This window comes from Rhineura floridana, chromosome 12 (genome assembly GCF_030035675.1).
Source record: "Rhineura floridana isolate rRhiFlo1 chromosome 12, rRhiFlo1.hap2, whole genome shotgun sequence".
NCBI classification, from domain to species: Eukaryota; Metazoa; Chordata; class Lepidosauria; order Squamata; family Rhineuridae; genus Rhineura; species Rhineura floridana.
In genome coordinates, this window is record NC_084491.1 from 41,790,936 (window position 1) to 41,817,176 (window position 26,241).

Here is a 26,241-nt window from a genome sequence, read left to right on the forward strand (position 1 = left end):
ACCACTACACCACGCTGGCTCTCTTTTCTCAGAGCAGACCCACAGAAATTAATGGACCTGAGTTAGTCATTTATTTCAGCAGCTCGACTACGTTGGGGCTACAAGCCTTTGTGTACAAACAAGGTAATATAAATTTCCAGGATAAAAGGAGGCCTGGATTGGCTCTGGTCTGGGGGAGGGGCTCGAAACTTTTGAAATAGTTTCATTTGCAGATACTGTATATAATACAAAGGGCTGAAAGGCTGCCCGAAAGGTGCACAGTAAACGTCTTCAGAGACAATTCGCTTCGTTATGCTGTTTCCACCTTCCTAGGATGAAAGGGCAAGGACGCGCCTTTCCACCGGAACCGGCAGGGCACGAGCCGACCGTTAACGGTCGTCTGAGAGAGGGTTTTTTTTTCCGAGGGGGGAGCGCAGCGCGTGTCGCCTCGCTCCGCCCGCCCCTCGAGCTTCAGGGCATGCGCGCGATCCACGGGCAGGAGCGGGTTTCTTCCCCCTCTTTCGCCACCATCACCGCACTGAGGGAGGAGTAAGGTGATAATAGGGCGAAAAGGCGGGAAACCTGTTTGTGAGAGGCATTCACACGAGGGGGCAGTGTGAAACCACACACACACACACACACGCTAAAAGTTAGAGGGCACCCATCGTTTTGATTTACTAAGGAGAAAGAGTGTGTGCCCCCCATGGGTGAGGGGTTAAATTGTCTGTCATGTTTGGTGTGTGTAGTTTTAAGCAGTGTCCTTGATGGGGTGGGGACTTGATGGCCCATATTTGTTTCTGCTGCTCTGTATGTCTGTTGAGAAACAAGCAACGTCCCTTATGGGTTTAGTGAAAAGAAATGGGTTTCCTTTAAAATTCCCCACTCTTTGTCAGGAGAACCATTTTAGGATTCATTGTGTGTGCGTGTTAGGTGGTAGTGATGTTGGCGTGATGTTGGTACAGGTGGCAAAAAAATAATATCACGGCAAGCCTCAGTGTCCTCTAAATAAATGCAAGCTTGAGGCTACACTCCTATACTCGTTTCCCTGGGAGTAAATTGAATGTGGGTCTTCTGAATAAGATGTGTAGAGAGGATTGTACTATAAGGTTGCAGTGCTACTCACATTTACTAGGGAGTGAGTAGCATTGTACTTAGTAAGTTTTACAATGAAATCGGTAGAATATAAATGATGTGGAAATTTGTTTGCTTTTTAAATCTTAACATAGACAACAAATATAAACTTTTTTTGGCTAGTGCTGGGTTATAGCCAGCATCTGAGAACTTGCCTAAAATTTATAACTGTTGGTTGCATGTCATGAAAATATGGACAGTATCTTCTTTTGGGGTTTTAGTGCTGAGTTTGAAGCAACAGGAATCAAGCAGTTGTTGACAATATACAAGAAAAAACAGTATCCTCAAGCTTCTTAAGATGCCCTCTGTGGCAAGGGATGTAAGCAATTCTCACAGGTTCATCAGAATGCACATACAGACCTGCTCATGACTACAGACTCCACCCTGTACATCCATTTGAAACAGCAAACAATCCTACAAATTGTGCGCTTAGGCTCTGCCCGCATGATCAGAGTGCCTGCCTATGCAGAGGTTCCTAGATCACACAGATAAAGCCTATGCGAGGGTGCTTCCAGATGGCCTTTCTAATGAGCATTCATCCTGATTTGTTTGCAGAGAGATAAACAACATTGACTATTTAAAGAGAATTAATTCTGATTTGTTTGCAGGGAGGTTAGATGATGATGTGTCAAAGCAAATGTTTTCTCACACTTTCCAGTGCATTTCCCCATCATCAATATTCTTACTGCAAAAAGTTCAGTATTTTGGGGAAGTGGGTTTCTTGTGCTTCCTACTCAGTTGTAATTGTGCAACCTGAATTTGCCAGTACATGATTGAATCCCACTGAAAATTAGCCACAGTCTGGGAACACGCTAAGTACAGTTTGCACATAAGGGTATATAGGGTAGGGTGGGCGGGGCCAAGAGCTATGTGCAGGTGCAATTCTGCATCCCTTTGATTGCACATTCATCACTGAGGTATCAGTTATCTGATATAGCTGATACCTCATCAAAATGAACATATGAAATATGCCATAGTCTTTACAAGTCATTAAACCAGTTGGATCAGCTCATCCTCTCAGCATTGATGGCCAATATGTTATGTGAACCTCCCCAACTGTTTCAGTCTTTTCCTAAACAGCTGTTATTGTTTTTCCTTGCTTTTGGTCTCTTCCATGTTTCATACTATAACGTTTCCAATGGAGGATGGGGAAAAATTCTAGGAAACCGTTGTACAACTTGATATGGTGCCATTCATGTAACAGAATAATACCCTCCTACTAGGCAAGTTATTTTGTCACCATTTTCTGAAGCTCCTCTCTCTCTCTCTCTCTCTCGTTTTGGAGCATGAGGAACAGCTCTATGATCTTATTTTGCAGTTACATTGTTTTTTAATATGCTTTTATCTTGCAGTGCCACCACAACAAAAAAGTATTCTTTCTCAAATATGACACTACATTTTTTATGAGGTAACAATGACAAGTAACACGGTAAAGTCTCATGAAAATAGAAATAAACGTAAAAAGGAAGGAAAGGTGAGAATTTTGATTAGCTAGGTTTTCTTTTTCTTTTTAAATTACAGGTTCTTTTTTTAAAAAAGCCTCTAAGGCATATACAGCCACAAATGATGAGGTAGGTGTAGAAAACTGTGTGTGCACAGTTCTGCAGGGCTAAAAATCAGTTCCAACTTTTTATTGTTTATTTTCTGTTGGTAGAATGAATCTTCAGAAAATCCACAGTTGTCTTCTTTTGAAAGAACAGATTTGTTCCTTTCTGAAAGCTCCCAGGCAGTTCATAAAACTGAAGCCCTGGAAAAAGTTTTAAATGGTGATGTATTAAAAGTATATCAACTATTCATAAATGTTGCTTACAATTAACATTTGCATCCACTTTTTATTAAAATAAGTATTTATATTAACAGATACAAGCAAAGAAATAAATATTCTATTATCAAAATATGCTAACATTTTAAGGCAAGTACATTACTTTATTAATATATTTTATTTCCACAATTTATAACAGATATTCAGCTACATTTCATTCGTTTCAGGAACTTAATTCACCAGTTGGATGGCTCTTATTTTCCACTTCAAGCGTAGACGTATCTCCTGTTAGTGATTCTCACTGATAATAAATTACTTTGAAATTGAAATGATCCTTATGTCACTGTGTGTGGCATGTTCAGTAAAAAGACATAGCTTCATTTCTTGTTGTAATCTTCCTACATATTGACATTACAAATCATATTTTATATAGGCACTACAGTTATTTCTGCTGTTAGTTAGGAACCTTTTAACTACAATATTATACTTGAAAAATGAGAACATGTACTGCTCCATTTACATGTATTATTGTAGAAATGTTTGCAAACTATGTAGTTATCAGCAGAAATCACTAAAAATTAAAGTTAATTTTTAACTTTATTTTAACTGTAGGTGTTCTTTGTTTTTTATAAATAAAGTGAGAGAGCAACGATGGATGCCTCATATGTAGAGGAGCTTGAAGGAATTCTGAAAGAAGCTAGTTCTATAGAACATCATTTGAAGTTGAAAAGGGAGAATCTAAGGCACAGATTTGCTGCAATTGCAGGTCCTCTGCAAAGTGAAAATGGATTATCTGACAAATGACCTGAATTCTGAGCACAGGCTGCATGTTTAGAGTTGTATATCTGCTGTACACTATTCCAGAATGAAATACACATTTATCTGTTTTGATGCTTTCATATATTAGTTAGTATTGATTATTCAGGAAACATCCCAATACTTTTCAAAGCAATGTCACCTTATTTAAAGAATATCAGTAGTTTTATTAAAATAGTATATAGGATTTTGGTTTTAGAATGGTTATGTGGGATTGGCTTCTATGAGGCCCAACCTTTTTTCTTTTAGAAAACAAAAAGTTTGGTTGTGGATTTCCCTCCATTTCTGACTAGTGATATATCAGAAAGACAGAATGGTGAAAATTCTGGAATGCTTGACCTAGAATAGACTGAAGAATAGTGAAGAATAGTGATAGAAAACTTATGAGCATTATACAGTGACAGAAAAAAAGACTAATTTAGACTGAAGCTTCCTTATTGTGGGGTACAGACCATATTGAGCACTTTAAAATCCAATTATTGTGTTCAATGGAAGAGAGTCAAACACATACTTAATTGTCACATTGAAATGTTTAACCGCGCTTAACCGTGGCTGGATTCTGCTCAGTATATATTTTGGTAAAACCATATTTCAAACAAAACACCTGTCTTATTTAAACACAATTTTAAAGGGTCATCTTTCTGGATGTATATTTTATTATATTTGAATGTTGGGGGACTCAGTAAATGAAAATAAAATAGAAAAGAAGGAAGTGTTCCAAAAATTACCTTATTTTGCTTGTACATAATATTTGCAATGTCTTCTTGCAAAATCATGCTTTTGTTACTAATCTTCAAAAATGAGGGAGATTACTTTACACAGTGTTTTTCATTGTCAGTCAGAAATGTAATTCCTCAGGGATCTGACTGCCTCTTTTCCTTCCATAATCCGCTTTCGTACTGGGTTAGAGAGGGTGAGGTTTGAACTGAAAATTAATTGGGTTTAAAGCTGCCACAGCTGATGAGCAGAGCTTAGCTGGTAATTACTTTTTCCTCTAATGTTTTGCATTGTATTCCTGCAATGTTTGTAATATCCTAGACAGGGCCAACTCACTCAAAGACCTCAAAGACCTGCATCTTGAAACAACCTCTGATGAGGCTTCTAGCTTCTACAGGCTGAGAGTTGATGTGGCTACTCTGACTACTATGACCATTAGCAAACATTGCCCACAGATGTTGAATGGCAGCACCTTCCTGGATTATTCTTGCTTCTAAAAGTATTAAGGTGTAGGGTGTGGAATGTCCATTTAAGCATTCGCAACAGGCCAATGGAGTAGATTTTATATATTTAGCTTCTGTGAACCAGGCAAAAGTAGGCACCATTGGGCAGTCCATTAAATAAATCAGTGGCTCTGGAGAAGACAGTGTTTATTTGACCCCTTTTTATTTTTACCCCTCGGCTATGAGTCCTTCATCCTGATTAATTTCTTTACACAGCCTTCTTATAAAGACGGAGGTGTGTGGCACCGACGACTTTAGCATCTGCAGATGGGTTAGGGAGTTTTTTCCTCTCAGTCCAGACTGGTTCCAGTTTTCTTTCAGTCTACTTTCTGTTGGTTAGAAAGGGACAGCAATAGCAACTGAGTGGAGTACTAAAAAAAAAATAGAAGGAAAATGCACTGGAAAGGAAAATTCATTTCTTTACTGATTGTCACAAGATGAATATTTGAATATTTTGAGACAACTCACTCACTATGTCATGTTTATTTGAAATAATTAACTGGTAGCAAATCTCATTAGAAGATTCCCTGAGCATATTAATAAATAATTTCAAATGTGTTTGATGCTAAATATTGTATATGCGAAAAGGAAAGCAGTCTTAACTGGGGAAATGCACACTCTTCCCCTAATGCTTTGTAAAGGAGAATGATTCATAGAATAAACTTGCCTGTGGTACAAAAATGGAACACTACAGGATGACTGCACAAGAAACTGATACAGTACCTATTTCTGCCAGTTCTGTGCAGCTTCATCCCTGCTGCCATCATTCAGTCAGACAAGGCTGAGCAGAGCCAGGCTTTTATTATGAAATGATGTGTTCAGCCAGCCTTGTTCTGCAGTCTCATCAGTGCCAGAGTGCTGTGCCATCTTTGGCATAGATGGTTTGTGCAGGTTACTCAGATCTACTGCCTTTATTTGAGTTCAGTACCACACAAATGCTTTCCTGCATGTTTTCGTTCATCAGCCTCCTGTCTAAGAATGTGGCTTATTTTCTTTGGTCTTTGCTCCAGTACATCTCAGGTAAGATTTCCAGTTTCTGCTAGGGGCTGTTTTCAAGCTGAGACTGGATGAACTGAATGCAGAAGTCTCTGGGGTTCTGCCTGTTATACACAAAATTAGTGGCTGGTTATTCAGATGGCATGTACTGATTATTTCTTATTCTCTACATGAATGCGGATTTGGGGCTGGGAGGTCATCAGTGGCCAATAACCATTTATGTAGCTAGGTTGCTGTTTGAATGGTTTTTTGAGAAAGGTGCTTGTTCAAAACATAGAACATTTAACCAAAGCTTTTGCCTACTCTCCACAGCCTGAGAATATCAAGACAGTCACCCTAGGTGGTGATCAGCTAAGATAATGTCTAATGTGTTTCTTACTGGTATCAAGGGGGCTGAACTCTGGGGGCTTCCTAAGTTATGTTACTATCCTTGGGGTATGGTAGCTATGAAGGGACAGATTCCTCTTATGCTGATGAGTCCTGACATGAAATTGCTACCTGCTATCAGGTTTTCATCAGGATGGAGCAGGAAAGCAATAATGGATTTATCCATGTATAGTGAATTCAGTTTATCTGCTCAGGGTAAGCTTTGGTGCTGTTATGTAATAATCCACTAGTAGTATTGCAAGCTTTCTAAAGACAAATTCCCTGAACGATATGCTTTCTTTCTCATGTACTGTATTGCTTTACCTTATTCTACTTTGGCATCAGTATTAATGTTTTTTGAGAACAAGAGATGGACAATGCATGGGAGAAAAAGAACATTTAATCACAGCAGTAAACCAAAAATTGATTCTTACTAAAATTATTGGTCTTTAGCTTCCCCTCTTTTGATGGAAATAGGAACCTTTCCTTTAAATTTTTTGGATCACCCCCCTCAAAAAAAGAAAAATTGCTGAAAGGAATAAGTTATAAGTCTCATAGCTGACAAATCTCAGAAACATTAAAATGCCTCTCCCACAAATGGCAATCATGAAAACATTCTCAATCTCTATATCATTCTATACCTACCACATCATATAAACATAACCCCTAGCTTTGTTAATATGAGGGCTACCACGTTTCTTTACTTCTGCTCTTCTCCCTCACCCCTATTTTTTCTTTAACATTCTGGCCAAGGAAAAACTCTGTAAAACTTCAAAATTAGCTCACCTTTTTGTGACTAAAATATATATATAAATGTACTGCCTTCAAGTCTATTCTGCCTTATGCTGACCCTATTAGGGTTTTCATGAGGCTGACAGGCAGTGACTAGCCCAAGGTCACCCAGTGAACTTCATGGCTATGTGGGGATTTGAACCCTGGTCTCCCAGGTCATGGTCCAACACCTTAACCACTACACCACAGTTTTAGCTGGCCTTAATAAACAAATAATGCTATTGCTACTTTTTAGATTTATTCTTGGCTTCACTACATAACAAGAAATAATCAAGTACTGTTCCTCCAGGCAAGGGTTATGAATACTTTAAAATTTTGACTGGGTGAAATGCAGCAAGCTTCTTCAAAGTACCAATTTTCAAGAAAATTATGTATACACTTTCCATGGTTCTGATTTTCAAAGACCACAGCACTTCTGACAGTTTCATTCTCTGTTCTGGTCCCCGGAAAGTTTCACATTAATCCAGAGAGATGGAAAAGACCAGCAAAATCAGGAACCGTCTTCTCATAGTTCTTGTGCACTATGCTTAATGCCACTCATCCTCACAACATAAGAAAAATATTTATTTCAACTCTGATGGGGAGAAATGTCCAAACGCAAAGTTGTAAATCTAAAATATATGGTCTTCAAATCCCTCTGAGTATCTTAGATGATGCATTAGATTACAGTGGCAGCTCCACGTCCCATCCCACCCCTTTGCTTTGTGGGTATTTCACCAGAGCTTAACCACTGAAGGGATAATTTTAGCTCTGCAGGTGGATTCCCCCCCCCCCAAGCTTCTTGATCCTTAAAGATATAAGAAGGGATTTTAGAACAGATTTAAGAATGTTGATCCCTGTTGGAGGCTGAACTACACACAAAAATATAATTATTTTTAAGTATTAAGCTTGAGCATGCCAATCAGTAGATGATGGTTGCTAGCTGATATAAAGTAGGTAATATGTCTCTCATTTACATGACCTAGGTTGGTGTATAGATGTATATCCTGTGAGTTTCATTTTTTTAAAGGTAGATTCTCAGAGGGCAATTTGTTTATTTGGTTTATATGCTGCTCAATATAATTACAGTCATAATCACAAGCAAAAAGTAAATATATATTATCAACATGCAATACAAATCCAAGAAAATGATAAGGAAAACTTTAAAGCAGAAATACTGGGCAGCGTGATCAGAAAATTAAGAGCCAGAGGAAAGCCTGATGAAAGACCTATGTTAAAAGATTTAGCCCCCATCCCAATCATGTCTCTGAGGGCACATCTTTATTTTCCTCCATGGAAGTTCATAGTGCTGGATTTGGGGACACACCATGGTGAAGACAAACCTGACCCCATGTTCATGACACGGGGTGGCCTCCACTGGGACAGAACTTTCAATGTTTCTTGGAGTGCCCCTTCTGCAGCATCCATGATTCAATTGCTGGGGAAATGCATTACTTTCTTCAAGTACATCACATTCTCTTATGACTACTTAGGTTGCAACCTGGAAATGTTTCCACAACAGCGTAAGAAAATGCTCCTGGATCTTGCCAATTCCTAACATGCACACACATACCATCCACTGTGAAGCCACCCTACAAGTGTTATGTATGACATACAGATGTGTGAATCCTATAATCGCAGTGTCTGATATCATCACCAGTGACTGGACTCCTTCTTGCCTTATGCCATGGGCATTAGCATGGCATAAGCCTACCATAAAGTAACAGCCTGGGGCCTAGAGTAGCCCAGTGGACAAAGGGCATGTTATGAGAGTGAAGGGGCTGGTAAGACAGAAGAGCAGCACTACAAACACTCATCAGAAGCAAGGTTGTTGAACTGACCTTCCGGATGATGAATGCAAATTAACAATGGTATGGAGATTTCCCCCATGGAGTGAGATGGTGTTTGCATCTTCCTAACATGAGTCCACAATTGTAATTTGTGTTCATGACAAATTAATTCAGATGATCCATTTGCCACATGAAGAGGCCAGTCTGGGATGGGAAATTAGAGTGGGCCTGCTAGATTCATCATTTTCATCACAGCCCAATTTGGAGACCAGATACTCAGCTTCTTACCACCTCTACTGTTTTTAATGTACAAGTCTGATACCTTCTATACAAATGCATGCTTTAAAACCATCTCACTCAATGGCAACTGTGTTGAGCTGACAGCATAATTTTAATTGTAAAATCAATAACACTTGAGTTGTTTTGCAGGGCCAGAGACATTGCCTGATACTGATTTATTTTATTTATTATTGATACTTATAACCCATCTTTCACCCAAAGGACTTGAGGCACAGTTCCATGATACAAATTTGCACATGCTAATATATTTGTATAGATGTCTCTGAGAAAATGAATTGGTGGCTGGCTGACATCTCACCAGAAAAAAAGGAGGGCATGGGGCAAAAGATCTAGGACCAACTACAAAAGACTTGTGGCTCAGACCTCTGGGCCAGTCCCTGACAAGAGCCAAGAACAGTATTCTTTTCTGGTTTGCTAACCTCTTAGTTTGTCTCTTCAGTTGCAGAGAGCCTCATGTCGAGCCAGAAACAGCAGCAAGGCACTTTCAGTAACCGGAAGGGCTTGGAATGCCTTGCGCCATTATTCTCCAGTGCAGAAGAGACACCTCAGGCTATTCCAACGAAGATTGAAGGGCATGTCCCCAATTGGCTCAAGGGCAAACTGCTGAGGAATGGCCCAGGGAAGTTTGAATTTGGAAAAGATAAGTAAGGCCTGTTTGGTTTGCTGTTGTTATATCCTCTCATAGATTCTAAACCTTAAGAGATTAAAATTGCAGCTCTTTATGGATAAGGAAGTGGGAGCCATTCACAAAAGTTACAAGCCACACATACTTGTTAGGTCACTTGTGTTCCAGAAAGAAAATAAAAGAACCATCTTCTTTGTTTCCACCTTTAGGAAAGTACATCATGCCTGTACAAAAAAGAAAGCTTTCTTTGTGGTGGCACCCTGACATGAGGGTCTAGAATGGCCCCCCAACATGAGGGAGATACACTTGGTGCCGACACTGTATTCTTTTCAGTGCCCGCTTAAACCTTTCTATTCGTTTTGGCATTTTAGTTTAGGGTCTTTTTAGCTGGATGAATTGTTTTATTCTTAATTCTATCGTATTGTTGGTTTGGTTGTATAATATATTTTGTAACTTTAAATTTCTTTGTATACCACTGTGAAATCCATTTGTTGGGTGAAGGGAGGGCTATAATTTTTTTTAGATAAACCATCCTTGCCTGGCCACCTGAAGACAATGCCACAGAGGACCTGCCAAGTGACAATTGAAAAGATTGGCCCAAAGGGCACTTTGTTGGCTCAATTAGTTGTACTAACAGCTGGGAAAATTTGTCCTTAGGGCTTAGAGAATGGTGCTTCCTCCCTCCCCCAGCATGCCCCATCTGCCTAGTTTTTTAGAAGGCAAGTCTCTCTCCTGGAGATAGATACTCTATTAATGAACATATCTTGTTTCCCTCATTTAGAAAGAAGTTTATTAAAATATTTGAGAATTGTGAGATTTGTATTCATCAATATTGAACACTCTGCCCACTTTGTGTGTATTTTACTTAAAGTCAATTAAAGAAGAGTTTCCCCAAGCTTGAGGAATGTATTCTCTCCCCTTCTCCTTTTTACCTGACTGAGAGGGGAGCGAGGAAGGAACAAACCAATGTGTCTTCTTCAAACCCCTTTATCAGAAAGTAGTGTGTACCTGATCTTCTTGCTACTTTGGTACGTATGTACATTTTACATGGGCAAAACTCTACATACATTTTTCCTCAGCCAAGGAGCTGAGTGGGCATGCTCGGGTGCCTAAGGGTAGAGACACGCTTACTGTTCTGCCGATTCCAGTGCGTCTCCACCTCTCTTTGCTGAAAACTGGGGTACACAGCACTAGTCAAACCTCTTTTTACTGTAAAACCTGGTCAGATCAGCTCAAGATTTTTGTAAAAAAAATGCTGTTCAAAGAGATTTTGCAACTGATTGGCAGATCAACCCATTTTCCCTCCAGGTGCGACCAATGGAAAAGCTTTATTGTAGGCGACTAGTGTGCTCACAGCCTGAATTGGGCAGGATTTCGGCCTGAGAAAGGGGAAGCAAGGGTGGAATAGCACTCATGTTCCATTTTCTCATTTGATTGGCTTTCTCTTCTCCAATGGAAGTTATAGCCACTGGTTTGATGGCATGGCCCTGATGCACCAGTTTGAGATCAAGGATGGAGTTGTGAAGTATAAAAGCAAGTTCCTAAGGAGTGACTCTTATGTGGCTAACAGCGAGAACAACCGGATCGTGGTCTCTGAGTTTGGAACCTTAGCCATGCCAGACCCTTGCAAGACTGTTTTTGAACGCTTTGTGTCAAAGTTCGAAATGCCACGTAAGTGTATTTCTTAAGTAAGTAAGTAACTAAGAGTGTCAGTAGGGAGGCATCTCATAGACTCCTAGTTGCTTTTGTTTCCTGTTGGATACCCATAGGTGGCTGAAGATCTAGGTAAAAAGGATGTCTCAGGTTCTTCTGAATCAGTTCTACTGAGACCAGGCAATGTGTTTTATTTGGTCGCAAGGCAATCAGGTCTCACAGTGTTGACAGTAATCCAAGAGAAGGAGCCAAGAGAAGGAGCCATTTCATTGGCTCAGAGCAAAAAGAACCTTAGTGATTCTCACTTTCATGCCAATCACAGCACTTAGGCAGGTTGCCACCACCTGTTTTCCCCCCTTTCATCTGTGAGTCCTGGAGGCATGAACAATTTTAACAAGGATTACTCTTTGTTCAAATGCATACATGCGACTCCAGTAAGCTGGAATGTTTTATATCACACTCACAAAAAGCCAAGCCAATCTGGGATTTTTGTTCCAGGATCAACAGACAACTGCAACGTGAACTTTGTTGTCTACAAAGGTGACTATTACGTCAGCACAGAAACCAACTTAATGCGCAAGGTGGATCTGGAAACCCTAGAAACAAAGGAGAAGGTAAAGGAACATAGGTAGCTACCTCATATCAGATCAGAGTAATTGTCCATCTAGCCCAGTATTGTCCACTCTGACTGCCAGCAGGTTTTCCAGTACTGCTACCTCATCCTTTGGAGAGGCCGGATATTGAACCTGGGAGCTTTTGCAATCAAAAGTGTGCTCTACCGCTGAGCCATGTTGCCCCCAGGCCCAGAGACAGAATGCCACTGAATACTACAGAGCAAGAGCAAAGGATTATTGCCTTCCAGTCCTACTAGTGGTCTTCCCATTGGGGCATCTTGTTGGCCACTGTGGAAACCAGTAGCACTTTTCTTAAGGCCATGATAGGTATATGGAACCTTCATGTTTGGAAGCAGTGTGCCACTGAATCCCAGTTACTAGGGACCAGCAGTAGGAGGTGGCTGCTTCCTTCATGCCCTGCTTGTCAGTTTCCTGGAGGCATCTGGATGGCCATGGGCAAAGCAGGCCACCAAACAAGATTTACCTTTTAAGCTGTTCTAACTGTTGGTGTGTGAAGGAATTGCGTGTCCGGCTCCTTACAGGTGAACAGTGAGAAGCGTATAAAATCCAAACACAAGCCGAGAACTTGAGTAAGAGTCCTTTACTGTGGACATTAAAGACAGCAAAACACAGTACAGCTTACAAGACTTTTTCTCTTTCCCTCTCGGCCACAAATCTTCCTTACAAGAACTGCTTCCCCCAGGTTTTATAGCCGAACAAGGGTTGGTCTGCAAGCTGAATAAATCTCTGTATGGCTTGAGACAGAGCGCCCGTTGCTTTTCTTAGGCTCTTATGCTCTTAGAAGGTAAAGGCATAGGTTGGGACATTGGGTTAAGGTTGCACAGGGGGGAAGTGGGATGGGGTCAAAGGTTCATAAGAGTGTTCATTTAATTTCAGTGTACAATAGAAATAAGTCATATTGAAGAAGAGGCCACCCCAGGTAAGCTCACAGTTTGAGACCCTGTCTGGTCTACACATGCAGCAGAATGAGGTGGGAATCATGTGGTGGAGTCCTGAAGTAGCATGGCCTCGGCCACTTCAGACTATAGGTGCCAGGGTCACATTTTTGAATCTGATCTGGTTGGCCACTGTAAGAACAAGATGTTGGACTTGATGGACCATTGGTCTGATCCAGCAGATTCTTCTTATGTTCCCAGTGGGAATAACTCAATGAAAGTAGAAATTAGCACAGCAAGTAGAAATCTTCTGCTGCACTTTTGCCAGCCCAGCCTGGTACTGTCCAGATGTTGTGGACTGCAACTCCCATACGTTTTCTGTTTGCAATACAATTTTCAAATTGTTTTCTTTTTTAATACAGGGGAACATTCAGAAATGAGATTCCCCTTGAAGTGGTGCAGTCCATTCTCTACCCCAGCAGGCTACCATCTCTTTCCCTGTTGCATGCGTATATGAAATAGTGGTATGCACTCTGTTGCACATCCATCTGTTAATACAGGAGTGGGAAACCCTTTGGCCCAGTGGGCCATATCTTTATTTCCCCCAACCCTGCAGGCTAATTTTGACAGGTGGGCACATTGGTGAACAAAAACCCAGCAAGGTTGACATCTCTGCTCATTAGCTGATGAGTGGAAGGTTGAATCCTGCTCTCTGCAGGGGTCTGTTCTCTGCAGGGAACATGCTGGTGAAGCAGCACCCAGCAGGACTGAACCCTGTCCCTGCCCATCAGCTAATGTCACCCAGTGACATCAGCTCATGAACGGGTGGGCATGGTTTGGGAAGAATGGCCTCACGGGTCCAAGTGGAGCCCTTGGCGGGCCAAGACTGGCCCACAGATCAGAATTTCCCCACCCCTTTGTTGAGAAGTCCAATAAACCATTTGCTGAAATTTGGTTGTTAGAGATATCCAATTAGCAGCATTCATGGCTAGTTGCAAAGGTAGAGCCATGTATTTAGTATATACCAGGACTGGAAAAATATTTCTAAGTCAATAGCTTCCACTTAGACCTGAAAATAAAGATGTATTTGCACTTGTAGGTGAATTGGAGAAAGTACGTTGCAGTGAATGGAGCAACTGCCCACCCACACTATGATCCAGATGGGACAGCCTACAACATGGGCAACTCGTTTGGAAAACATGGTGAGATCATATGACTCAGGAAGAGGCAGGCTTGCCCGGCTTGCTTGGAGAAGCATCTTAAAATTTGTAGGGGATTCCTGTATGCCTGGAAAATAATGCAGCAGTCTGCAGAACTAGTTTTGCATTCTGTCCTGCATATATTCAGAATGTGTCTAAGGCAGCTGCACTTTAAGGGATCAGATGTCTGTCGTGTTATTGTTCAAGCATTACTTTTGCAAAGACAGGCACTTCATAAACAAAGGTTTTATTTGCAGGTCAGTGCAATATATACACCTTGCTCTTTTACATATCTCTCTAATCATTCTGTTTAACTGCAGTGCCAACTGACTAACCTATTCCTATTTGGAATTATCAGTGAGCTCCAATAGGTAAAGGTCTACTATCATTACAATGGCCTTTTTCAATGCATCCGATAGTGGACAAAGGCAAGGGGCTTTTAACTTGCTGAAGAGGGGTGGTGATGGTAGTCAGGGAAGGTTATGTAAGAGACAATATTTTCTTCAGGCTCTTGTTTCTCTTTTGGGCTTATTGATTTGTTTATTTATTCAAAGCCTTTATTCCCCTTTCTTCAGCAAGAACAGCTCCCAGAGTGGTTTACACATCCATAAAAATAACATAACCCTTGCCCTTAGGCTTACAGTCTAAATATACATGACACAAAAAAGAAACAAAAAGGACCAGGAGGGAAGTGGTTGCATGCTCTAATGCAGCCTTCCCCAACCTGGTGACCTCTAGGTGGTTTGGACAGCAGGTCCCATCAGCCCCAACCAGCGCGGCCATTATAGCCCAAAACCTCTGAAGGGCACATGGTTGGGGAAAGCACTCTAATTTCATGGACAGCATGGGAGTTTGGGAAGCTGTTCTCTGGTTAGATCCTTGGTGCCCAGCAGTGAGATTTGGTGCTCCTAACTGCCTGTGGCCCTTGGATGTAGAACTACTTCTTTCACATTAAAAAGAGGACTGGCCCAGAATCTTCAGGTGCTTTGCATTCTACAAGCATGACTTCAATGCATACGTATGCTAGCCCTTTCTAGTAGCCAACACTACCTAAAGAGGTGTAGGCAGAGCATGCTTATGTTGAATTCATACCTGTTGGTGTCTTGTGTTCTTTGCAGCCCATGTTAGCTGGGTTTGGCATGTCACAATAATGCTTTGGTATGGGTGCTTTTTCCATGAGTGGCTGCACCGTGAATTTAGTCTGTGGTTCAGCATCCCATGAGGATCTGCACTACTTTGCAGGCCAGAGCTGCAACAGGGGATCCAGAGAGCCTGTGGCAATAGTGTTACGTAAATTTGTATAAATGAGCAGAGATTGTCAATGGTCTGAGATGCATGTGTGCCAGTGTGTGTTTTTACCTAAGTGGCAGGCTTTTACCCTGCATTAAGATCACTGAGACTTAAGATTTAGTAAAATAAGAAAAGCTACTTTATTTATAGAAATACATAGTAGATAGGAAAGGCAAACCTAGTTCTAACTAACTAAGTTGGAGGTGCAGTGCCCAGACGAGGGTACTGCCCTCATGGCTCAGGAGAGAGAGCAAAAACAAAGATGTCTCCTCTCTCTTGGGCAGTCGAAGAAGAGAAGAAATAAAGGGCAGAAGGAGGAGGGGCAGATAAGCTTCCCTGAGCATATCCGTTTACAAGGAAGGAAGTTAGTCAGAGCACAGCACAGGTAAAGGTAGGCAAGGCTAGCCATCTGGAGGACCCTAACTCTGTCTTCCCTTTGGAACACAAACAAAACAACTCAAACAGGAGTTGCTCTTGCCCCACTTCCAACAAATAGCTGGTGCAATCATGCTACTCCTCTTTGCGGATGAAGGGGCTTTGGGGGTACCCTCTACAATGTACCTTTCCATTTTAAATCTGTGGTTCATTTGGGGTTGTGGGTAGCATTTAATGCTAATCCTACTCAGAGTAGACCTATTGACATGACAAATTTAAGCGCATTAATTTTAATGAGTCTATTCTGAGTAGGATTTAGCTGACTACAACCCTGTGTCTCCCACTCTCGGGGAGTGGCAGTGGTGTACACACTCTTAACTCTCAACTGGTAACATGAAGGCTTGTGAATAGCAATGTCTCGAGTCATGTGTTGGTTCCCAAAACCCATGTCAACAACTATGGAGCCAGTGTCTAAATCCATCTGCAGCTGGACTGCTGGCAGGGTCATTCTTAACGGATATACTTTCTTTCTTCCAGGCACCAACTACAATATCATCCGTATACCCCCACAGCCCTCTCACCCTGATGAATCCAGCCTGCAGGGCGCAACAGTGCTGTGCACTATTGAGCCAGAGGAAAAGATGAAGCCTTCCTATTATCACAGCTTTGGTGAGAGCCACCCCTTCCTTTTAAGTGGACTACCTGCATCAGAAGTATTAGGAGTGTCCAGTATAGATGTTCGACGTTGCAAGTGTTGGGTTCTCCAGTGGCTGGTAGACCAATTAGAGATTTAGTAAATTGGTACAGTTTAGCTCAGTGTAGCTTGCTCAGCACTCTGTGCTGCATGGGTGTGATTTTTACCTGAGAAAAGGTGAGCTTTCACCTTGCTCTGAATCACACTGACTTAGACTTGGTTTCAAAATAAGAAAATACTACTTTATTAATAGAAATACATACTGGATAGGAAAGGTGCTACTTCTGTCTAGCTAAGTTGGAGGCTGCAGTGACCATGCCTGGACATTGCCCCTCATGCCAGAGGAGAGGAGACAAGGAGAACATGGCTCCTTCTCCTTCGGTGGTCAGCAGAGAAGAGAGAAACAGGAAGGTGAGTCAGAGGTGTGAATAGTTCCCCGAGACATATCAAGCTTATACAGAAGGAAAACAGACAGAAAAGATGAGCGCAGGTCAGTGGCAGCCTAGCCAGCTATGAGAACTGCATCGCTCTCCCCACGGAAAGAGGACCAAATGGGAGTTGCCCTTGTCACCCTTCTAAGGGCAAGAATGGAAGATCTCAAAGTCAAAGCCAGTGGTCTGGAATATCATAGGTGCATGATATTATGCTGTATGAATATAATAGGTCAGGAGGGGGGAAACCCCCAAAACATGCAGTCAGTGGAATTCATTGCTCCAAGATGTGATGATGGCCACTGGATTAATTTTAAAAGTATTAGATAAATTCTGGGAGGATGGGTCTATCAACTGCCATGAGAGCTCAATGGAACATCCATGTTCAAAGGATGTCTATCTCTGAATATCATTTGCTGGGGACAAAAGATGGGGAACAATGGCCATGACCTTCATGCATTGTTTGTGATCTTTCCAGAAGCATCTGGAAACAAATTGTTGGGGCAGGTAGACCTTCAGTTTGATCCAGCAGAGCAATACCTACACAAATAACATTTCGTATAGTAAGAAGTGCAATAGAAATAGTGCAAATAACACTGAGTACATTTATTTTATTCAGATAATTACGTAGGGCAGCCTTTCCCAACATGGTGCCCTCCAGATGGTTTTGGACTACAATTCCAATCAGCCCCTGCCAGCCCTCACTGGGACAGATGGGAGTTATAGTCCAAATCAGAGGGCACCAGCTTTGGGAACATAGGGGCTGTTGGATAATTTGAGACTCTTTTGGCAAGGAGTGGTCAAGTTAGGAAAGTTAGGAGTGTGCTGGCAAAGGAGTGTGGTTAAGCAGTCTTGATGGAAAGCAAAGCCTAGAAGTGTTATCGGAAGATTTTGCCTGAGCCTCGTTGTCTCCTGCTTCTAGGAATGAGTGAAAACTATGTGATCTTTATTGAGCAGCCCCTCAAAATGAACCTGTGGAAGTTTATCACAGCTAGGAGTCTTGGGAAGTCAATTCTGGATGTGTTCAGCTGGGACCCTCAGCAAAGCACCCGCTTTCATGTAGTGAACAAGCTCACGGGGCAGGTACGTCTTCTGGGTTCACTAGCTCACGGTCTGGAGTTTTCCCAGAGCCTATAGACCCAGCCAGGGCTGGCTTTTGCTGCAACAAGGTGGTAAATTTCCTGAGGTTTGAAGGAACGAGGTCATATCTATTGCTAATGAGGTAGTTGCAAGTATGTCTTGGGAAGCCTTCTGCAGCTCGAGGATCATATGCCTTCATGGGCAAACATACAAGGGCCGCATGCCCATGATGGGTGTGGTAAGAGGCAAAAGTGGGCAAAGCAATGGATGTGACTCATAGCTTTCTGCAATAAGCTACATTCCAGCCATATGAAACTCAAAAAGTTTTTATGCACATGCCTACATCCAGGCAGGCAAGAGGCGTTATCGCAGTCCAAGGACAAATGTGAGCCTGGAAAAGCACTTGGGAAGGAGGAAGGGAAGGAGCAAGGAATACATGGCTTGGGAAGAGGAGAGCATGGACTGGGGAGAGCCTTGAGGGCCTGATAGAGAGGTTTGGAGGGCTGCTTTCAGTCCACAGGCTGGAAGTTCCCTACCCATGAAGCAGTTCATTCTTTCCAAATGTGACTCTCAGTACCAGATTCTGGAAATAAGCAACTGGGGATGGATCTCATTGCTGTCAAGGCCTGCTTATGAGATTCCAGAGATCTCTGACTGTTTACTGAAAACAGAATGCTAGACTAAACACACCTTGGGATGGTCCAGAAAGTCAGATTTTTGTTCTCAAACTCCTGCTAGGCTTCTGCAATCTCACTCAAATGTAACAACATGAATTCAGTAGTCACCCAACTCTCTTAAAAACAGACTCTTGCTCAAATGCCTGCAGTTCCATGCAAATCCCATGCAAAGTAATTTGTATGAACTTTGCACTTTGAATAATGCTGCAACCATCTAGGGTTAGCTAGAGCTGGTGATTTGAGGGATCAGATTCCTCATGCACAGCTGCCTGGCTGTTTGTTGTCAGGTGTATGGAAAAGTCACCATCACATGGCATTGCTACTTCCCTCCTGCCACTGCCCTGCCCTGTTGTAAATTGTGCTGCTTTAGCCACATCCTGTAGCAGCAGCAGGCTATAAAGTAGAGGCTGGCTTGCAGACTTTCTACCCCGAGCAAATCCTAAAATCCTTTCCAGCAGCATTGAAATATATCATTGAAGTTTTACAGAAGGGATGCTCCCTGGAATGTTCTCCAGGTGGCACTGAAGGGCTGAAATTCCGTCACTTGCATGTCTCGTGTTTCTTACACAGGTTCTGCCCGCGCAGTACTACAGTGAGTCTTTCTTTTCTTTCCATCAAATCAATGCCTTTGAAGATCAAGGATGCATCGTCCTTGATCTCTGCTGTCAAGATGATGGAAGCGCTATTGGTGTTTACCGGCTGCAAAACCTCCACAAGGCAGGTGATGCCCTGGACCAGGTAAAACCAGTGTTTGGAGGTAGCAATGCTTAGATGGAGGCCAATAAACTGAAGCTGAATCCTGGCAAGATGGAGGCACTGTTGGTGGGTGGTGCTCATGTCCAGGAATTGGATAAATAGCCTGTACTAGATTGAGTTGTGCTCCCTGGAAGAAGCCAGTACAGTTTGGGGGTACTTTTGGATCTAGCAGTGTCACTTGAGGTCCAGGGGGCATCAGTGACAAGGAGTACCTATTTCCAGCTCCAGTTGTGCAGCTATGGCAGTTTCTGGACCGAAATGGCCCTTGTACTACATGCTTTAGTAGCTTCACATCTAGAGTACTGCACTCTATGTGAACCTACCTTGAAGATGGTCAGTAAACTTCAGCTAGCGCAGAATACAGCCATCAGAATGTTGGCTTCCGGGACACATCTTTTTATGCAGGCCTTTGGTGCAATTTCATTGGGTTGTCCAAGGTCCTTATGAATTGTGTTTTAAGGTTTTACAGTTTGCAAGGGTTTTCTAGATATGTTGATTGATTTTGTGGTTGTAGATTTTATAATTTTAATTGTATTTGACTGATTATTTAATGCTTGTAAGCCTCCCTGGGATCTATTTTGATGAAGGGTGGCTTAGCGATACTATGAATGAATAAATAAATAAAATAAAACTGCTTTGCATATAATGTTATATGCAAGGTGTGTTTAAAAGTCATGGGGTGATAGAAGAAATTGGCCTCATTTGGAGGCCTCATATTCTAGACTTTTAAGTCACACTTTCTCATTTGCCAGAATTCACACACAAAAATGGACAAATGTGAACATATGATCTCCCACATTTCTTTCTGCCTCATTTTGCTCTTTCCCTAAAATCTATTATAGTGCAGATAATTTTCTGCACCCATATTCTGGCCAAGCTGTGAAATATTCATCAAATCAATAACTTGGCTGCTGCTTCTCTGCCTCATGATGAGGGAATAGCCACTGTAGTGACGACATGCAGGGAATCTGTCAGGAACATAGTGTAAGAGCATGATCAGGCACTTTCAGTATTGGGAAACCCAAGAAAATTAAATCACAGAAGGCCAAAACGTGGCTGCCTTCTCTGCTTTCTAGATGTCTTCACAGTACAGGATAATCCAGACCTGATAGTGTTGATGCTCAACCCAGCTTTGTGCTCCTTTGTTGGGGATACAATTGGAACCCAGAAATGGTAACTATAGAAGTGAAATGAAAATGAAGTGTTGCTTTCCCCTAGCTGGAGACTGAAGGAAAATAGAGAGGAATTTGGTGAGGTGGTGTTTAGTTTGCAATTAACTATGGTGAAGTAAAATTGCTGTGTCACTGTGGGTACTTCTGGGTACGGGGTTGTAGTCATGAGTGCAGCATTTCAGTCTGTTCTGTGCCGAAAACACACGTTGCTTGTAGCTGCACTTGATGGCTAGTCTTATAAGCAGTTGGAAGCTTCAGCTATTCAGAAGGAAGAGGCTGAGCCACTATTGGTATGTTTAACATTTCAGGCTCTTTAAACTGTTGCTACTTTTGATGACAACATGTGTCCTGTTAATGAGATTTAAGCCTTTTGTAATGTTCCTTCTCTTCAGCTATTCTTTTCTACCTGGAAAGTGGGAAGGGAGCATGGAAAGCAACAGTGTGGGGTGAAAAAAGTTGCACTTGTTGCTTTTGAGCTAGACACAAGTGGGATTCTACATGGGAAGGAGCTAGACAGGGACACATCTGTGTTATATACCCAGTTGATCACTGCTCTCGGCAGGTGAAGGCCTCCTGCAGATACCATCTTATCTGGAGTCCCGTTCTGCACAACATAGGAAGTGGACCTTTAGTGTAGTAGCACCGACACTTTGGAAATCCCACCCTTTAAATATTAGACAGGCACCATCTCGGTTCTCTTTTCAGTGCCTAATGAAGACCTTCCTCTTTCAACAAGTCTTTTAAGTAGAGACCTTATCCCAGTCTGCTTCTGTGCTGGAACTGCCTTTTAAGATGTTTTTAAAGCTGTTTTTAAGATTTTTTTTATGTTTTAAAAGATGTTTTTTCTTTAAGTTGTTTTAAAGTGCTTTTAGTGTTTTTGTTTGCCACTCTGCGCTCCTACTGGGAGGAAGGGTGGGATATAAATTTAGTATCAACAGCAATAATAATTTTTGGTTTCTCTCAGCTTCTCATTTTTCTAGTTGTAAGTTCGGTTCTACACATTTCTAAATTTATATTTTAAAAAAAGTCCTCATGAAAGTTCATCTCCATTTTAGTGCAAGGAATTTCTCCTAATATAGAAGTTCCCAGACATTGTTCTGTGGACCACCAGTGCTCCATGAGTTCCATTTAGGTGGTCTGTTGGTTGAAGACAGGAGATGGCACATCCATCGCATTCAATATTAATATTAATTTTTAATTGTATTTTAATTGCTTTACTCATTTCATATATTATACTTTATTGTAGTACTATTTGAATTCTGTGGAATACAATAAAATGCAATATACTGTATAAGAAATAAAAGAAGCAATAAAATACGCAATTACAAACCACACAGCATCTCGCAGAGGACATTACGATGGCTATAACAGGCAGAAAAATCATTAAGTGGTCCGCCAAGACCACTAGCCATTTTCAAGTGGTCCATGGGGAAAATGCTTAGGGACCACTGCCCTAATATGATTAATTTTTTATATGTTTTCACTATTATATGCATTTTTATGCACACTTTCCACTAACACACATTTTTTTACACGTTATTTGGTTGGAGAACTGCAACACAAAATTCAGAGAAGTACAAATTTGGAAAGATAGCTATGTTTTGGTCCACATATTCTTTTAGAAAGTGCAGATTGGGTAGGTTCACATTAAAATCCAAACAACTGAATTTCTCCCCCATCTCAAGAAGGAGCCTTAGTTGGGAGGCACAGAAATGTAACCTTTCTCTCCTGTAGTTGGGTTTTGCTCCCCATCCCCAGATCAGGCCTGCAGAAGAGAGCAGTTTGTACTATCTTTTTGGCAGATGTATAATTCAGTGGCGAGGACGTATCCACGGCGCTTTGTTCTGCCCATTAATGTGGATCCCAGTGCACCCGTGGGACAGAATCTCAGCCCCTTGTCCTACACAACCGCAAGAGCCACGAAAGGGGCCGATGGGAAGGTATGTGGTCTCTGTATAAATGGATGCTTTAGGATAGGGGTAGCCAACTCTAGATGTGTTGGACTGCAACTCCCATCATAGTTGACCATTGGCCATGTTAACTGGGGCAGATGGGGGTTGTAGTCCAACATCTGGAGGGCACCACATTGGCTATCCTTGCTTTAGGGGCTACTGCATTGATCTTATGCCTGGCATTTCCACACTGTGCCAATCTCCCTCTCCATATGGTCACATTGCCCACCAGCATCACTTTTGCCCTGACGTGCTCCAGCCATCACACTGTTCCTTGCAAAAAGATAGTGTAAACATTGGGCTCAAGGGGGCAAAGTGAGCAGGGATAGGAACATAGGCGTTGTTTTCCCAGATTGGGCCAAGAGCCATCTTAGAGCCAGCATTCTCCTTACAACGGCTAAGTACTTGGCCTAGCCAAGCACCTGTGCAAGTTTACAAGGGTGGCATGGAGGTGTGGTAGTTGTGGTGGCGATTATGATGGAGATTATGTCCATCCCCTGTAGTTTGTCCCTCATGCTGTCTGTCAACAAGGGGACTCCCATTTATCTAGCATGGCTAATAGACTATCTTCCATGAATTTATCTGATCCTTTTTTAAGCTTGTGACAATTATTACATGAAAAGTAATAGACATAAGCAAGTCCTGTTGCTTGTGCATTCTCGATTCTGAGTTCAGAATCTGGACCTTTTCCTTGGTGTATTATGTGAAAAAGCGTTTTTATAAAGACGCTTGCAAAAGCAACAACCTGGGATGGCATATCATTGCTTGTGGAAAGGAAATGTGAATCTGAAAACCTGGATGAAACCGCAACACCTTTCATTTGCTCCTTACATGGCCTTTGGAGGAGATGGAGCATGAGGTTACCAGGGTCAGTTCACTGGAAGCAGCCTGCAGAGAATAAGGGGTGGGATCACATCTTTTATTGATAGAACACCTGCTTTGCACACAGAAGGTCCCAGGCCCAATCACTGGGATTTCCAAAGGAGCAGGTAGAAGGTAATGGGAAAGGCCCCTATCTGAAGCACAGGGAAGCTGCTGCCGGTCAGAGTAGACAATATTAAGTTGAATAGACAAATAGTCTGACCTGGTATAAGGCAGCTTCCAATGTACTTATAATGTAATTCCTTTTCCAGATCTGGTGCACATATGAAAGTCTACATGATGAGAACCTTGAGGAAGCAGGAGGTCTTGAATTTCCCCAAATTAATTATTCTTGTTGCAATGGGAAGAAATACCGTTTTTTCTATGGCTGTGGCTTTGGGCATATGGTTGGAGACTCATTGATTAAGATTGATGTAAAGACCAAGGAGATGAAGGTGAAATAATGTAACTCTGCTGTTTCAGGGTGGGTGAGATCCAGCCCTTAAAACCCACACTAAAGAGCCTATTCTGTCCCCTTTGTTTTTCCCTGCTAGATTTGGCGAGAGGATGGAATGTATCCTTCAGAACCTGTGTTTGTGCCAGAACCTAACTCTGCTGCAGAAGATCGTGGCATCATTCTGTCTGTCGTGCTTACACCCAAGCAGGTAACTTAGTCTGCATTGCCTGTAAGAATGGCCACTGTATGAACATTAATTTTAGGGCTGCAAAAATACAGTTTTGTCATGCCCTCTAGTGAATACTGGCATGCAGAGCCGGATACTACATTCAGCTTTGAAATCCAGAGATCTTGTGGGTGCTGCCACATAAGAGTTTATTGTGGACTTGGTGTTCCTCTTGCATGCCAGTTTTGTGTGGTGTCCTCCCAATGCCATCCTCTTCAAAGTGCCACCCCATATTCTTTTCCTATTTAATCTATATTTACTGTTTCCTCAGAAAAGTCAAGAAGTAAAAAAACACTGCAGTAATGGCCCATCTGGTTTCAATGGGGGGAGGAGGAGATATGGAATGTCATTTTGATGGGGACCACATTGTGAGGATGCTGTGCAAAACTTGCATGCGTGGACAGCGTTGAATTCATGCTAAAGTGCCAATGCGGAAGCACTCTGTATAGCTTCTGTATTTCTCTGAGCTTTACCTTGCTAATTGAATTGATTAAAATGAGAATGTTTTTGGTGGTAATCATAGAATAGTAGAGCTGGAAGGGGCCTATAAGGCCATCGAGTCCAACCCCCTGCTCCATGCAGGAATCCAACTTAAAGCATCCCCAGCAGGTGGCTGTCCAGCTGCCTCTTGAAGGCCTCCAGGGTTGCACAGCTCACCACCTCCCTCGGTCATTGGTTCCATTGTCGTACTGCTCTAACAGTTAGGAAGTTATTCCTCATGTTCAGCCAAAATCTGGCTTCTGGTAACTTTAGCCCGTTATTCCATGTCCTACACTCCGGGATGATCAAGAAAAGAACCCGGCCTTCCTCTGTGTGACAACATTTCAAGTACTTGAAGTACAACACTGCACTTGAGTATTGCTGCTTGACTTTGACCATCATTCTTGTTTCAGAATCAAGGTACCTTCCTGCTTGTTCTGGATGCTGAGAATTTCACTGAATTGGGCCGAGCAGAAGTCCCTGTCCAGATCCCCTACGGTTTTCATGGCATGTTTGTTCCATGTCAATAGATACTCTGTTAGCTAGTGGCCACATAGCAGAAAGGGGAGGAGAAAGAGTCTGCTATACAAAGCTCTACACCTAAAACTTCCTTGCTGTGACTTTGGGCAAATCACTTAATCTTAACATGTCTAGTGGTGCCTATTTTGTGGAAGCCACTGAAGCGAATACTGTAAATTTAGATTTGTGCAATTACAGCGCTCTTGCCCTACTGCAACAAATCCACCTTAAGAAAGAAACAGACACTTTTGTGGTTAGGAAAATAACAAGGAAATTAATGGAATAGTGTGAGATAAACAAATGATTAACAGGAAGGTGTATAACCTCGCAAACAAATCAGAACAAATTCAGGATGAATGCTTATTGTTGTATAATTGTCCTGCAAACAAATCGGAAAGAATGGCCAGTAAGGATCAGGCAGACTAGCTTCAGCGTAAGCTTTGTGCAAGCGAATCAGCTCAATAAACAAGTTGTCTGGAGGAGCCCTTGTTTTCTTCAGTGGAGTTCTCAGTCCACAGAATTCTAATCCACAGAAATGTTGCAAGGGAAAATAGGTTAATGACTGTGATGGGTATTGCTAATGAAAGATAGAAAAATATTGCCCATAAATAGAGATTTTTAAGGAGGCCCTCAAGGGATATAAACTTTGGCTTATATTCAGTGCTAGTCCTCCCCATGGCTAAGTTAGGTCCATTAATATCAATAAGTCTACTCTGAGTAAGATGGATATGATCCTTTACATTTAACCTTTTTGGTAATCTTTATCTTTTACCCTTTATTTTTGTATTAAATTATCTAGATTACGGTTTAATTATGTAAATGTGATTAAAGCCCTTTGGGCATATGCTGCATTTTTAGAAATCTTTTCAATAATAAAAAATACGTTTTAAAAACGTTTTGCACTTTTTTGCAGGGAGATAGTTGGCTGAGAGAGAGAGGAGAGGATGCCCTCTCACTCACTCATGTCTTTTTCTTGTAACACTCACTGGCACCTGACAGGTGGAAAGGAGATATTTTTCTTCCCAGGAACAGCATGCTGAGAATGGGAGGACCACCTCCATGTCTGCAGGGAGACGCTGCTTTTGTTATGGAAGGCAGCCTTTGCCAACCTCATGCCCTCCAAATGTTTTGGACTACGACTACCATCAGCCCC

At 41.9% G+C, this 26,241-nt stretch overlaps 2 protein-coding genes across 2 annotated transcripts in view; both read left to right on the forward strand.

Moving 5' to 3' along the window:
- The window catches only part of BCO2 (beta-carotene oxygenase 2), a 62,880-nt gene extending 36,899 nt beyond the window's left edge, over nt 1-25,981 (forward strand). Inside the window, exons 3-13 of the mRNA XM_061592284.1 lie at nt 9,571-9,775; nt 11,216-11,427; nt 11,908-12,023; nt 14,019-14,121; nt 16,321-16,452; nt 17,831-17,991; nt 19,236-19,403; nt 22,396-22,533; nt 23,679-23,861; nt 23,961-24,071; nt 24,983-25,981. Coding sequence (XP_061448268.1) covers nt 9,571-9,775; nt 11,216-11,427; nt 11,908-12,023; nt 14,019-14,121; nt 16,321-16,452; nt 17,831-17,991; nt 19,236-19,403; nt 22,396-22,533; nt 23,679-23,861; nt 23,961-24,071; nt 24,983-25,099 — 1,646 coding nt within the window. The 3' untranslated portion in view covers nt 25,100-25,981. The remainder of the gene's footprint in view (nt 1-9,570; nt 9,776-11,215; nt 11,428-11,907; nt 12,024-14,018; nt 14,122-16,320; nt 16,453-17,830; nt 17,992-19,235; nt 19,404-22,395; nt 22,534-23,678; nt 23,862-23,960; nt 24,072-24,982) is intronic.
- TEX12 (testis expressed 12) lies at nt 2,525-4,413 on the forward strand. Its single transcript, XM_061593349.1, has 4 exons — nt 2,525-2,539; nt 2,765-2,876; nt 2,971-3,022; nt 3,511-4,413. Exons 1-4 carry the CDS (start codon nt 2,525-2,527, stop codon nt 3,674-3,676), a joined length of 345 nt encoding a protein of 114 aa, XP_061449333.1. The 3' UTR covers nt 3,677-4,413.
- Nucleotides 25,982-26,241: the final 260 nt, after the last annotated feature.